The sequence below is a fragment of the Lonchura striata genome, chromosome 1 (genome assembly GCF_046129695.1).
Source record: "Lonchura striata isolate bLonStr1 chromosome 1, bLonStr1.mat, whole genome shotgun sequence".
Classification (NCBI taxonomy): domain Eukaryota; kingdom Metazoa; phylum Chordata; class Aves; order Passeriformes; family Estrildidae; genus Lonchura; species Lonchura striata.
The window spans coordinates 47,068,365-47,081,668 of NC_134603.1; the positions used below are offsets into that span (position 1 = coordinate 47,068,365).

General features: G+C 41.0%; 1 protein-coding gene across 3 annotated transcripts in view; it reads left to right on the forward strand.

Annotated features, from left to right (window-relative positions):
* The window catches only part of ANKRD29 (ankyrin repeat domain 29), a 29,851-nt gene that overhangs the window by 12,185 nt on the left and 4,362 nt on the right, over positions 1–13,304 (forward strand). For all 3 annotated transcript variants that reach the window (XM_021551525.3, XM_021551523.3, XM_021551524.3), the window contains 4 exons: positions 3,396–3,494; positions 6,358–6,456; positions 12,277–12,375; positions 12,842–12,937. In XM_021551525.3, coding sequence (XP_021407200.1) covers positions 3,396–3,494; positions 6,358–6,456; positions 12,277–12,375; positions 12,842–12,937 — 393 coding nt within the window. The remainder of the gene's footprint in view (positions 1–3,395; positions 3,495–6,357; positions 6,457–12,276; positions 12,376–12,841; positions 12,938–13,304) is intronic.

Consider the following 13,304-nt stretch of genomic DNA (forward strand, 5'->3'; position numbering starts at 1 on the left):
CTCCTGTGTTCCATATTTAAGAGACAGTAAAACAAGGTATAATTCTAAGCTATTTCAGGTGATGATGACAGAGGAAAGGGGTCAGCAAATAGACAGGGCAGTCTACTTAGCGTGGTCCTACCCAGTGCTGCTGTTCCAAGTGTTTTCACTGCAGATCGGCAGCTGCTGTTATGTGCTGGCAGTGAGGAGACGGACTCTGGGGAGGGCAGAAAAATGGTTTCAGGGGAAGAATTGCAGAGATAGCTGAGAAAAGTCCAGCTCCTATCTGAGCTGGAAATATTTGCAGTACAGAGTTAATAAAAACTTCATTGTGTCAGAAAAACAGGATATGAGCAAGAAGTGAACCCAAGGCAATGTGCCATCTCTTAGAGGTTGCACAGTGGCCTCCTGCCCGCTGCAGAAGGGGTGATAGCCCCAGGAGCACCTCAGTCCAGCTCTTGCTTGCTGCCCTGCTCAGAGTTTCCAAGAGGCTTGCCAGTACCAAAGACGCTGCTTCAGCTTTTTACTTATCTCAGCTGAAGCCAAAAAGGAAAGAGGTAATTGCATGGCTAAAAGGGATGTTAAAACTCTGTCATTTACTTTTTTTTTTTTTTTTAATCTCCCCCAACTTATATGCTTTCCTTATGGTCTGTAAAGCATTGTGGTCTTCAGCTAGAGCTTGCTGGAGTAAAGTATAAGAGAAAACCAGATGGAAGCTCAATAGAGGCAAGAGATGGACTGAGTTTTCTCCTACTAATAAACAGTGGACCATTGCACTGTTCAACAATTCCTTGATTTAACTAAGTGCTGTCTTATGTCAGTGGAAAAGTTTGCTGCCCCCAGCTTCCTTTACTTACAGAAAGATGTATATCTAATTTTTTATAGTGGTACGCTGACTTCAGAGCATGCGGAGGAATCCCAATCCCTTCTGTTGAATTTCAGCTTCATGTATCAGACAGACAGTAGAGCAGGTCCTAGAGCTCAGTTGTCCTTTTGATCAGGGACCAGATCTTTGAGCCCGGGAATTGTTACCCACTTCTCTCTGCAGCAGTAAATATTTGATTCAGAGTGGGCAGATGAAACTAGGGGCCATCCAAAGATCCTCTTCTAACCCTTGGACTCTGATCAGACTGACCTAGGAAAACTTGGTCTCTTTAGTCTGAAAGATCCAAATGGAGTATTTTGGAATTGTGTTACACTTTCAAAAAAAAAAATAAATATCTGTCTAAAACTGTTCACTAACTGTTCACTGGGTTGACCCAAACACTTGGTCAGGAACCTCTTTTTGAATTAATTAGACATATCTTGGGAGAGTTGTTGCCATTCTTAAACCCCAAGCTGTCACATCTCCCAAGGTGGGATCACACAGTGGGATTCCAAGTGTTGGGCTTCAGCTCTGCTGTGCCAGCTGTGGTTAGCTTTGCAGGCATGCCTTTTATTTGGAACCTGTCACTTGGTTCCTTACACAATAATTTTAGAAAACAAAAGCCAGACCATAAAGCAACAAACAAACTTTTTCCATATGCAACCAACTGAGCATGTCTATTTACCCTCCATACAGGGAACTTTAATATTTTTAAGCTTCCTAAAGCTTTTCTTTCCCTGCCTCTCCACAGAGGACCTTCTGTCTGGATAGCACAGTTTCTCTTCTTAATTCACTAACTTTTCTCTCTCAACATCGTTCAGGGAAAAAGTCTTCAAAAATTTCTCTGGCTGTTTTGTTTTGTTTTGTTTTGCTTTGTTTTGTTTTGTTTTGTTTATAGCCCTTTGATCCAGTAAATCACCCCCTTGAGCAAAGTAGCTTTCACTTGGTTGGGGAGAGGAAATAGATTTCATGAAGCTATTAGCTTTTCCATTGTCTTTTAAGTGTGTATAAGGTGTTTTTTAATCCAAGAACAATTGTGATTGCTTTTGTGTTTTGTTCCCACAGTTCTCATTAAGTTATGGTAGTTTAATTTGGCAAGAAAGTCTAATTTCTCAGAAGAGAAACTTTACTGATCTGATTACACACTGTACTTAGTCAAATAATCCAGAATTAATAGTCAATTCTTAGACTGTCACACAACAGCCTCACATCTCTGGCTTAGCTGACACCCAAGCCTTCTTTTCTTTTCAATGTTGTGGCAGGAAGGGTGAATATGAGGTTTTGAGGTTAGCTATAAACAGTGCCTGTGGGTTAGTTCAGTCATGTCAGAGCTTGAATTTTCACCAGGCTATTACAGCCATGAAATTGCACCATTGATTAATAAATTTGATTGGCGCTTCTTGTTATAAGAGATCCGTTTGGTCACTCAAGCTGCAATTTCTTTTGTGGATATCTGTGTGGAAAATTTCAGACAACCTTGGAGTTATTTCAGAGAACAAGAGACTGCCAAAGCACAGTCTTGTATCCACATTAATAACAGCTCTAGAAACCATTTACATGAAATACTTTAGATAGTTTATTTTGTGGAGGAGAGGCTTGAGACTGGGAGAAGGGAGGGAAGGAGAGAGAAGACCTGTGGTGGGGACATTTTGGGGTGTGCATCATCCTTGCACAATGGCATGGTGCCATCCCAGGCAGATGATAAGAACTTCCTCTCCATAGCTATGTCTGAAATACTGATAATTTCTGAGTGGAGCACAGCACATTTACGATGGCAAGACCCAAGTCTACTGTCTCAGTTGTTTGAGCTGGTTTGGAGTCAATCACCAGTGACACTGAGGTGTTCCCTTCTCAGCTGGCTCCCAAGGGAGTGTTTCTACAAACAGGATTGAGGCATGTGCCTAGGTCTCCCTTTAGTGGTGGTATGCAGCAACTCCAAGTGCCTGGGATTGATCCTCCCTGCAGGGATCGCTTCTCAAGCAGCAGTAATGGCATTTTCACTGGTGGCTGTGCCTTGGTCAGACTCACACTTCCACAGTCAGCACACTTTAGAATGCTTCCTCTCTGCTCAGCTTCAGGCCAACAATCCACTGATGAGAGGCAGGACAAAACAGGGCACAAGGTTCTGGCCAAAGAAGAGCCATAGACACTGGAGAAGTGGAAAGGTGTGCTATCCTTCCATCGGTGGAAAAGTTTGGCAGACATGATGAATTTGGCTGTAAAAGGAAGAGATGTGGAGGAGCTTGAAGGTGTGAAAGGAGTAAAGCTTCTAATGGCAAGGCAGAAAATGAGGAATGAAAAACAGAATTTTCTTCATTCCTTTCCCTCCCTAAAACTCAGGAGAAAAATTTATATAGCGACTGAGCCAAGTTGAAAGATTTGTATGTCAACACTTGGCATTAAAGTTATGAAATATTCAGTAGCTACTCTTACGGAACTGCTGTGAGCCAAATTCTGAAAAGTCTTAAAGTTTGACTCGTGTTTTATGCTGAAGTTCAGCCCAACACCAGACCTCTGACCTGACTGTACCCATTCTTTTTTGTTTCCACAGGATGGAGGCACAGCTCTCCTGGCTGCCTGTCAGTATGGGCATGCAAAAGTAGTGGAAACTCTGCTGAAGCACGGCGCCAACATTCATGATCAACTCTATGTGAGTTATTTGATGCACACAATATTGACAATGGTGGTGGTGGAACAAATGTGCTGTTGCTTGGACAACAGCAGACACCCTGGCTCCAGCACTGACAGGCATTTGCCAAACACTGCAGTTTTATAGTACTCTGTTCCTCTAAGATGTGGAGTTTGTTAACTGTCTGCTTTTCATGATGATGAGAGAAGTAACACAAAATCAGAAGAGGTTCCTTGGCTACCTTTTGTTTCATAATCTGTTTGGAGGATATGTACCAAATCTGGAACAGAGTTGTGCTACCCATTAGCCTTGGACAAAAGAGCATGCCATGCTCTACCATGATTTGCAGAAGAGTGAATAGCTCTAGAGCCTCTGAAGTACATTATTTTTCTGCCAGAAAGAATGGCAAAAATTAAAATCTTTAAATTACTTCAAAGCAGTTTTTTTAAAAATATCAATTATAATTATATTATTTGATATTTGTGAATCTCCAGTTTGCTAGTGTTTTGGGAAAAGTAAGGTTAAAATGGCTGAACTGATGTTGTTTAGTTGACTTTTCTGAAAGCTGGATTGAACCAATGAAGCTCTGGATTTAATTTACTCCAACAGAGACACAGATAAGTTGAGCTTTTCAGCATTCAAAAGAAATGAGTAGCAGATTTTGCCTCTGCTTCCCACCCCACTCTTTCCTACCCCAGGGCATCAAGACTGACAAAGAAGAAGTTGTTTCTCCAATATATGTGAGTTTTTTCATCTGTTTCCATTGGCTTTGGATCTGCAGGATGCTGTTGCACTTCCTACTGGCTTGTAGGGGAGCTGCAGAAGTGGTGACTGCAGAAGTGGTCACAGGGGGATCCCCACCTCAGTATTGCCTCACCCCTCATTTATAAATAAGGTTGTTCCACCCTTACTGTTGTGCAAATTGTCTTTCTGATCTGAGGGCAGTGATTCATCCCTCTGCAGGGTAATCCCAGGGGCTGCCACTCAGTTTAAAAATAGCTATGCTGCCACACCTGCAGACTCTTACCCAGAGGTCAAGGCAATAAAATAACTTCCTTGTTGTCTCTTCTGGAAATGAGCAATATTTGCAATTGGACTTTAAAAGGTACTTTTATTGCTCACAGATATTGGGCAAAGCCAGTCAGAAAGAATTCTGTAATAAAATAAGAATACAATATCTTGAAAAAAAAAATGTTGTCTAGCTCTTTATATTGCCAAGCTGCATTTGTCAAGTGGTATCTGGATGGCAGTTTCACTCTCAGCTAAATGGGAGGGATTTTGAGCATACATTTGGATACTCCTCCCAAAACCATCAAGATCAATGTTTTAATCTTAAATTGACTCATGTGAGGAGTCAGGAGAACAAGAGACAAAAGAATACTCTAGCTAAATAGTATTTCTTGCAGAAATGCATGATAGCCTCACAACAGCACACTCATTACAGCACCCATTCAAATCAAATAAGTATCAGTGAATGCAAGGTTCTCCATCTTGATTGATCCTACAATAAAGAGAGCATTTTTTTAATATTACACAACCTTGTTTATTTTCTAAATTGAAGTGTTCTCTGCATCTGGAGGAAGCCTGCAAAGGCTCTGGTATGGCCAGATTTTTTTTCATCTACTCACACAGCAACCAGCGAAAACAGCCCATCAGAGGGCCCAGGGACAGGCATTAATAGTTCCAGCAGACACCTCTTGTGTTTACCAGGACATTTGTCCTGAAATCTATGTCAAACATCCTAAAATCAGTCCCTGGGGCTATTCAGCTCATGTTTCACAAAGTTTGTGCTGAGTTTTTCAGCTAGAGGAGTAGCTGTGCACATTCTCTCTGCAGACAACAGCATTTCATCCCAACATAGTGATATGCCAACAAGGTCAACATCAGGTTTTCACTAAAATGCCCTGTATTTTGTGATAAGCACATGCCTGAGTTGGCATGAGAGGTGTATTTGCACATCTGAGATGTGGTAAAGGGGTTAATTCCTGTCTCTATTTAAATTAAAAGATTCTCACCTCCTGGGAAGACTTGTTCTAGCATATCCTGTGCTTGGTGCTGTGGATGTAGGATGGGTAAATACCTGTCCCACCCTCAGTACAGATTTCTACTTATAGTTGGTTAGATGGATTATAATGTTGTTTGAAATTGTTCCATCAAAAATACTTAATGAAATATGACTTAATTTTTTTTTCCTATGGAAGGGGTTTCTCTGAAGTAAAATTCTGAGAACATCTGCGCATGAAAGACATATCAAAGAAAAACAAAACCCTGTATTTGTTCACAATTTATTCTTTCACAAGCTTTTTGCAGGAAAATTCTGGTTTCTGATATGGCTACAAAGTACTTTTAGATTACCATATTACAGGTGAAGGCTCTTCTACAAGATGTGCCAGAGCAGAAGTATGGTGGTTTCTGGGGTGGCACAGTAGTATGGCACAGGGCCATACTCCTTCAGCCTCAAGGGCAGCCTTCAGTGGTGGGGTTTGCAGTCTTGCAAAATACCTGACATGGCTCCACCATGTATCCATGTAGCAGAACACTATGCATGAGCATATAAAAGCTAAATGAACCTCTATTGCTGTACAGGAGTTCATTTCTAGTTATGTAGCTTAATGCCTCAAAGAACTAGACTCTTAGTATTCCAGACACAGGATTTAATGTTGGATTTAATATATGAGCCACTATTTGTGCATACTGAATGAAAATCTTGCCACAGTTTATTATGAACTAGACTGTGTATTTTGGTAGTTATTTCTTGAGCATGGCTGTATATCTGCTGTTACAAAGCATAATGACAGAAGGCTGAGAACTTAATTTGATTTGTTTTTGTGTGGAAAAATGGCATTGCTTCAACGCAGTGTAAGACTGATGTGTTTGTTCTTAGGATGGAGCTTCTGCAATTTTCCTGGCAGCACAAGGAGGATATCTGGATGTCATCCGATTGCTGCTTTCCTCAGGAGCAAAGGTTAACCAGCCACGACAGGTATGATCAACACTTCAGAGCAGAGCTGGGTTCTAATTTTGTAGTTATGAAAATTAACACTGGAATTTTCTCCAGGTATTGGGTTCCTGTATAGGTGTTTCATTGGAAAACAGTTTATGTGTCTTCCAATGAAAGATCTATATGCTGTGTCAACATTCTGTGTTTTAGTTCAGATTGGTAACATGACTTTGAAGTCAGTATCTCAGTCATTTCTGAAAGAATTGAAACTGAAAGCTCTGCTCCACATCTACACATTATACCCTATGAACCACCATCCCTGGAGGTTTTTAAAAGACAGTGTAGATGGGGCACTTGGGCACATGGTTTGGTGGTGGACTTGGCAGCTGGACTCAGAGGTCTTTTCCAGCCTAAATGATGCTATGATTCTAGAGCAGATCAGACCACTGAGTACTCCTTTAAATGGGTTTGAACCACATGCATGTTTGGGTCAAGCACCAAACTAAATCAAGATAAAACCCTCTAGCTGTATGGAATGTTGCTGTAAGGGCCTTGCACCACCTCTTGCAACTATCAATCTGTTTGTGTTGTATAGTACTTTTGAAGGTCTACACAGCCTACAACATCCCTGAGTTCTTGTGAAAATTGTTTTAAAAGCTTTTGAAAATCTGAGCGCTCTAGGAGGATGTAGTACTAAATTTGAAATCCCCAGACCTTCAGGCATGGCTTTGGCGTCAAAGTTTATCTTTGACAAATGCTTTTATTTTTAGTTTAACTTTTGTTTATTTGCTTGTTTTACTTTGCATTAATCCTGTACACTCTGAAATTCAAGCATGAGTGTTGCCTTCATCTCTCTAAGTTTTTGGTACATATAGAAATCTTTTCTCCCCATTTCCATCTAGTTACTCTAGTGGGCCTGATGTTGCAAGCACATACAACCAGTGGCAGCTGTAAGCATGAAAATAGCTCCTCTGCAAGCAGTAGGGCTGCTGTTTGATCATTAAATGGGAAGTGTGAGCTAGATTTGTGGCTGGTTAAGAGATCCCTGCTGGGGGGTCAGGGGCTGGATCCACTGTGCATCACTGGATGCTGGAGTTAGGTAAGGGTGCAAGGGGCTTTCTAGATTTTAAACTAACTGCGGGATAGGTAAGCATAGGTGGTATACAGAGACATGTATGAAAGCTCTCTTGCTTTTCAAATAAAAGGGTTTCTTAATTATTTAGCTGTTTCTTGATGCTAAAATCCGTGCCTAAGCAGCCAGAGGTGGAGTTGCACAACTAGCTTTACACCCAGCATGTAGAAATGTCTGGTTAGAGACAGAGCTTCTCAGGAATCTCTACCTGCTTTGAGAGATCCTTGCCTGTAGTCTGCTGAAACCCTGCAGGCAAGGTGTCTGTCCTGGGTCTTCACTGCACATTTGAAATTGATGGGATAAGGTCTTTTCCTTGTAATTAATCATGCATGTCAGCCAGGTGGCTGACTGCAGCAAGTGAAAAAGCAGCAGGCAAAAGCAAATGAGTGTGAAAACTCTAATAACAGTGGACAACGTGGCATGAGACAAGCTCTGCCAAGTATTTTCAGTATTTCCTTTCATCTGCACCAATAGCCTGACAAATCATAGCCTGGCAACAGACATTGATCTATATGCTTCTGCTCTGTGTACACTCCTAGCTGTGGAAAGAGGATTACTATTTTAAGGGCCTTAACTGAAACAGTTTTCCTGCTGCCCCTAGCTCCACCTCTGAGCACCAGAACTGTGCTGGCAGCTACCCTTTGGATTGATGCATTAGCTGCTCCTAGGTTGCCTCCACACTGTGTCCCTAGAAAAAGCTTAAGAAATGTTAGAAGCTGTTAATTAAGTCTAAAGTTTCAATGTAAAAGGAGAGACCAAGGTATGCATTAATGCTTTTTGAGTAAGTCAAAATAGGGTTGGGGAACTTTACATCTGTCTGACCCTGTTGCCATTAAAACTGCATTCTGCTATCTGTAGTTATAATGCAGCTAATTCTTTCTGACATTATTTCTTTAGCTCTCTAATCCAATTTCTACAACACAATGTTTCACGAGGCAATTTTAAATCTTAGTTGAGGCAAAGATTTGTGTCTGTGTGAATGTTCCTCCTGGCTCTTCTGTTTCATCTCCAGCAGGACAGACCTTCTTTGCTTGAGGGTACCTCCGATCCCTGCTAAGATTATGCCTGGATAAGTGCATGGCATTTGTATTTGAGTCCACTGTAATCTGAAACATTTCCTCAACAAATGGAACATTTTTACTGTTTAATTAGTCAAGTAATGGTTGGATGAGCTTCAGTCTCTTTCTTACTAACAAATGGATTTGTACTTTGTTAGAAGGGGGTGTGTTGGTCATGAGGAATGTATCTCTAGAAGGGGCGATGTCTATGCCAGACAACTCTCACTCTCATTTACGAGCTACATTGCTCTCACTGTGGTAAAAAACTTTTCCAGGCAATGTTACCTCAAATACAGGCCTGCAGAGTGCCAGGTGTGAGTTCATCTTCTCTTTCCTCATGATGTCCAAGTTTTCCTCTCTGCCTTGGGAATTTGGTGGCTAAATCCATGGACCTGCACACATGTGTCTGCCTTCTATGTCTCCTCCTGTGGTGGGTACCAGTTCCCCTCAGTCTGGTGTCCCACGTCCTGTCCCATAGGGGTATTTCTGACACCGCAGAGCATTTTGGATGGTCCTGGCTGTCCACATGCAAGCCCTTCAGCTCACACAAGACCAAATAGTGAAGCTTCCTGGAAAGTTTTCTCCCTGACAATGTCCTTTCTCTTGGGTTGTAATTGCCTTCTGCTCTTGCCAAAATTGAGGAGCTGGGCAGGAATTCTTTTGTCATCTTTTTGTCTAGACAGAGCTGGGGGCAATGTCTGAAGCCTGCTACAGGAGATATTTCTATGCTTCTTCAACTTACAAAACAAAGCTGTAAGATTCTTTGCCAATGCTGTTTTGGCAATCTGTGTCCCAACAGGCTTTATTCTGCCTGGCTAAGCAGATTCAAAATGACCTGAAAATTAATGACTTTTTTCTTAGCACTTGATATGCAATTATGCATACATGTAAGCCTGTAAATCTTTATAGGGTACACTTCAGCAAGCAAGAATTGGCAAATAACTTGTAGCAGTGCAAGTGGACTAATGGGCAGAGCAGTGGAGGATATGACACTGAGTAGCCTGAGAGTAGGGGTTGTCTGCCCCTAGAAATACTTACTGGAAATTTGAAGGGTCTTTCACCTCCCACCCCAATCTGGCCTTTTCTAAAATTTCAAGCCATAAGCAAAAGTTGAGCTTCAAAGCTGCAAGATGAAGTCATTAGTTAATATCTATATCTATAGTTACATATCTATTAGTTAATATATATACATACAGCTATATATCTATTAGTTAACATCTATATCTATTAGTCAATATCTATCAGTTAATATCTATCTAATATCTAATAAATTAATTATTTCAGTCAGAGTTTATTTGGAACATCTGGCTGATGGATATAATAAAACATTGTCCATATATACTAGCTTGTAACCAAATGTGGAAAAAATAACACCTTACAAACACATGGGATATCTAAAATTATTCTAGGAATGTAGTGATCTGCTGTCTACTAGGTGAGCAGAGGGACAAGGAAAAGAAAGTAGCTTTTGAACTGCATCTTTCCCTGTTCTCACTTTCTTTCTGACTCATCTCCAAGCCCTAATATCTGTTTACACATTAAGTCACATGTGACCTCTTAGAAAAATGTAGTATCTGCTTTGTGTCATTCACTAATTTATAAATGGAGAGAAAGCTCATATACTCGATATAAATATCACAGATATTTGCATAAACCCGAGTGTTACATACTGTTTGCTAAAGAGAAAGAAGCTGACTATAGTCAATGTGAGTCCATCATTACCTTCACTATCTTTCTTCTCTTCAGGCTAAGTCCTTCAATGCAGCTACTCTTCCTCATAATGTACTTTTGTGTCTATCCTATAGCTGAGATGCTGAGGATAATGTCTGACAGTAATACTATTAATGACAATTAATGGTAGCAGTGATATTATCCAACATTTGCATTTCCTTTTGCTCCTTTTCATTTATACCTGAAAATAGGGGTTGTTCCTACAAACTTCACTGTGAGTAAACAAAAGCTGCTTTATTTCCTATGCTGAGCTTGTGTTTTCATTGCTTGTGTAAATACAAGTGTGGATTTGCACAGCACTGGTTCTTCACGCAGATTAAATTATGCAGGCTGCTCTCAGATATTTTCCAAGTTTTACAGCTTTTTCAATGTACCTATTGCTATTTTCTAGAGCCCTCTGGTGGATGGAGATTAGAAAAATATGAAGTGTCAGCTTCTGGTGGGGAAAACACTAAAATAAATAAATTGGAGATGGACAGTTTTTGCCATCAAACTAACATCACATACTCTGTATACAATACAGCCTTTTTTATTTTTTAAACACAAAGAACACTCATATTAACAGGTTATATACCAGAGTGAGTTCAGTCACTAATTTCTGTGAGTTAATATATAGAGAAATTATACAAGGGTGGGCAAAGATCATCTTCCTTACTGTTAGAGAATACTGAAGATCTCAGGATGTGCATTTGTTCCTTCTCAGAATCAGAAAAAGGGAAGCCCAGATTATTATATCAATGGAAGAAATAACTTTTCTGTTTCTTTCAAAGGATTAATTCACTAGTCCATGGAAAGCAGAGAACTGATTCGACAACAGTTTTCTGGGTTCATGGCATAGGAATCTTCAGGTGGCACTGGGAAGCAAGACTATTTCTTTGATCAAAGTGGCAATATCTTATTTAATGTAAAAAGTTGATTTCTCATTAATCTTCTCATTAAGGCTGTTTTTGAAGTCTCAGTTTAGTTTGTCTTCCTCTTTCAAGCCAAGTCTACAGGCTGCAGCGAGTGGTGAGGGGAGCTGGCAAGCCCTAAAAGCAGAAGCAGGCACCCTGCTTTGTGGGGCCTCACTTCTGCATTAAAGTCCATACGGGCAAAGCCTTTTTTAAAGGCTCATGAATCAGTTTGGTACCACATAACTGCTGGAGTTCCCCCACAGTCTGGAGAATCAGGCCATTTAGAACGAAAAACTAAATTCTGCTTGCAGTGTGAAATAATTCTAGTGTTTCAATTCACTTTTGCCTTTGGGAGGCAAATCCATCGCAAAGTTTAGCTTACTCTGAATGTGCATTTTCTGAGATTTTGTGTTCAAATAATGATTGCATAGGACTTTTCCAAAGCAGAGTTTTTCATGCTGGATTCCTTGATAATTGCCTTGTTTTGAAGATAAAATTTGTGAAATACTTAGCTTCACTGTAAGGCAGGATGTTTTTACCCAATTTTCTGAGGGTGGACATTGTAATTAAATACTGAAAGTTGGTGATCACCTTGCATTGCTCCCTAGCTTCCGTAAACAACTTTTACTCCCCATGGACAGGCACCCAGCTGCAGAATCTCCCTGTGCATGATGAGGTTTGTCTGTATCCTCTGTCCCGTCTAATCACCTAGAGTTTAAAGTACACAGGACACCTTTAGCCCTTATGTTTCAAACTTCCCTGTGTATTTTAGGCATGATGGGTGCCTTACTGGGCTTCAATTTCACAGAGCAGTGCACATTTCTGGCAAACTATACAAGAGAAGGCAGTAAAGGGGGCTCTACTCCGCAAACTGAAGCAGTCCTAACTGAATACACCAACCTACCACATGGGTTTAGACACAGCTTTGCGTTTGTCTCCCTGTAGGATCTGATTGAGTAATTGAAGTACATCAATTCCAGTAGGCTTGGGCAGTAAAATATCAGAGGGCACTGAAGTGAAGGCATCAGCAGTCATATTTTGTTTGCAGGACGGGACAGCTCCCTTGTGGATTGCCTCACAGATGGGTCACAGCGAAGTGGTGCGAGTGATGCTGCTCCGGGGAGCCGAGCGCGACGCCGCCCGGGATGTGAGTAGCGCTTCCTCCTGCGCTCTGTGCTGCAGCTTAATGCTTCACCTGGGGGGCTGTAAGTCTGCCTGGATGGAGGCTTGGTGCCTCCAGAGTCAGTCCTGTTTGTCATGTTGCACAGTCCCACCACGGGTTTTCTTTTTTCCATTATGTCTGGGACAGCTTCCTGGAGGGACCTTCTGGAATAAGGGAATGGAAATGTCCACATAGTAGAGAGACAGAGATGGTATATGGTCTCACTAGTTCATTTTATCCCGAAGTTTTTGCCTGCCAGAGGAACAATCCTCCATGTAGCCTAAAACCAGCAGCACATGCTGTGGAGGTACCCCTTAAAAGGTGATGAGTAGGGGAGACTCTCAGATGCATGGGGAGAGCTGGCCTTTCCCTCCAGCTTTTTCTTCCCGTCAAGCTTCCCCTGCAAGGGGAATGCAAGCAAGGCATTTATGACATTCCTCTTTTTTTAAAGGATGGTACCACTGCTTTATTGAAGGCTGCCATTAAAGGCTACAACAATGTGATAGAAGAGTTGCTGAAGTTCTCTCCTACACTTGGCCTGCTAAAGGTTAGTAGTGAAACACAGAGGTTTTTAAGGCAGAAAACAAGAAGACAAAGGGTCTGATGAAAAATCTGAAAATTATTTTTTTTAGCCTTAATGCCACTTACAAATCTTTTCAAAAAACCTGTGAATTTAATTCTTGGAATGAAGAAGCACATTGTGTCATAGAAGAAATTCTGATTCTTGTCACTTGATTTCATTTCTACTGTAAGTAGATTACTCTTATGACTGTTCAGTTTTAACATTATACCCAGCCTTCTATCACATTTAGCAAAATAGTGTAAAAGATCTGTTGTGAGAAGATTCTCCACTTGATTTTGTTTTCCTCTGAGATGTGACTTGAAAAATAACAGCTTTTTGGGAGCTGCTTTTT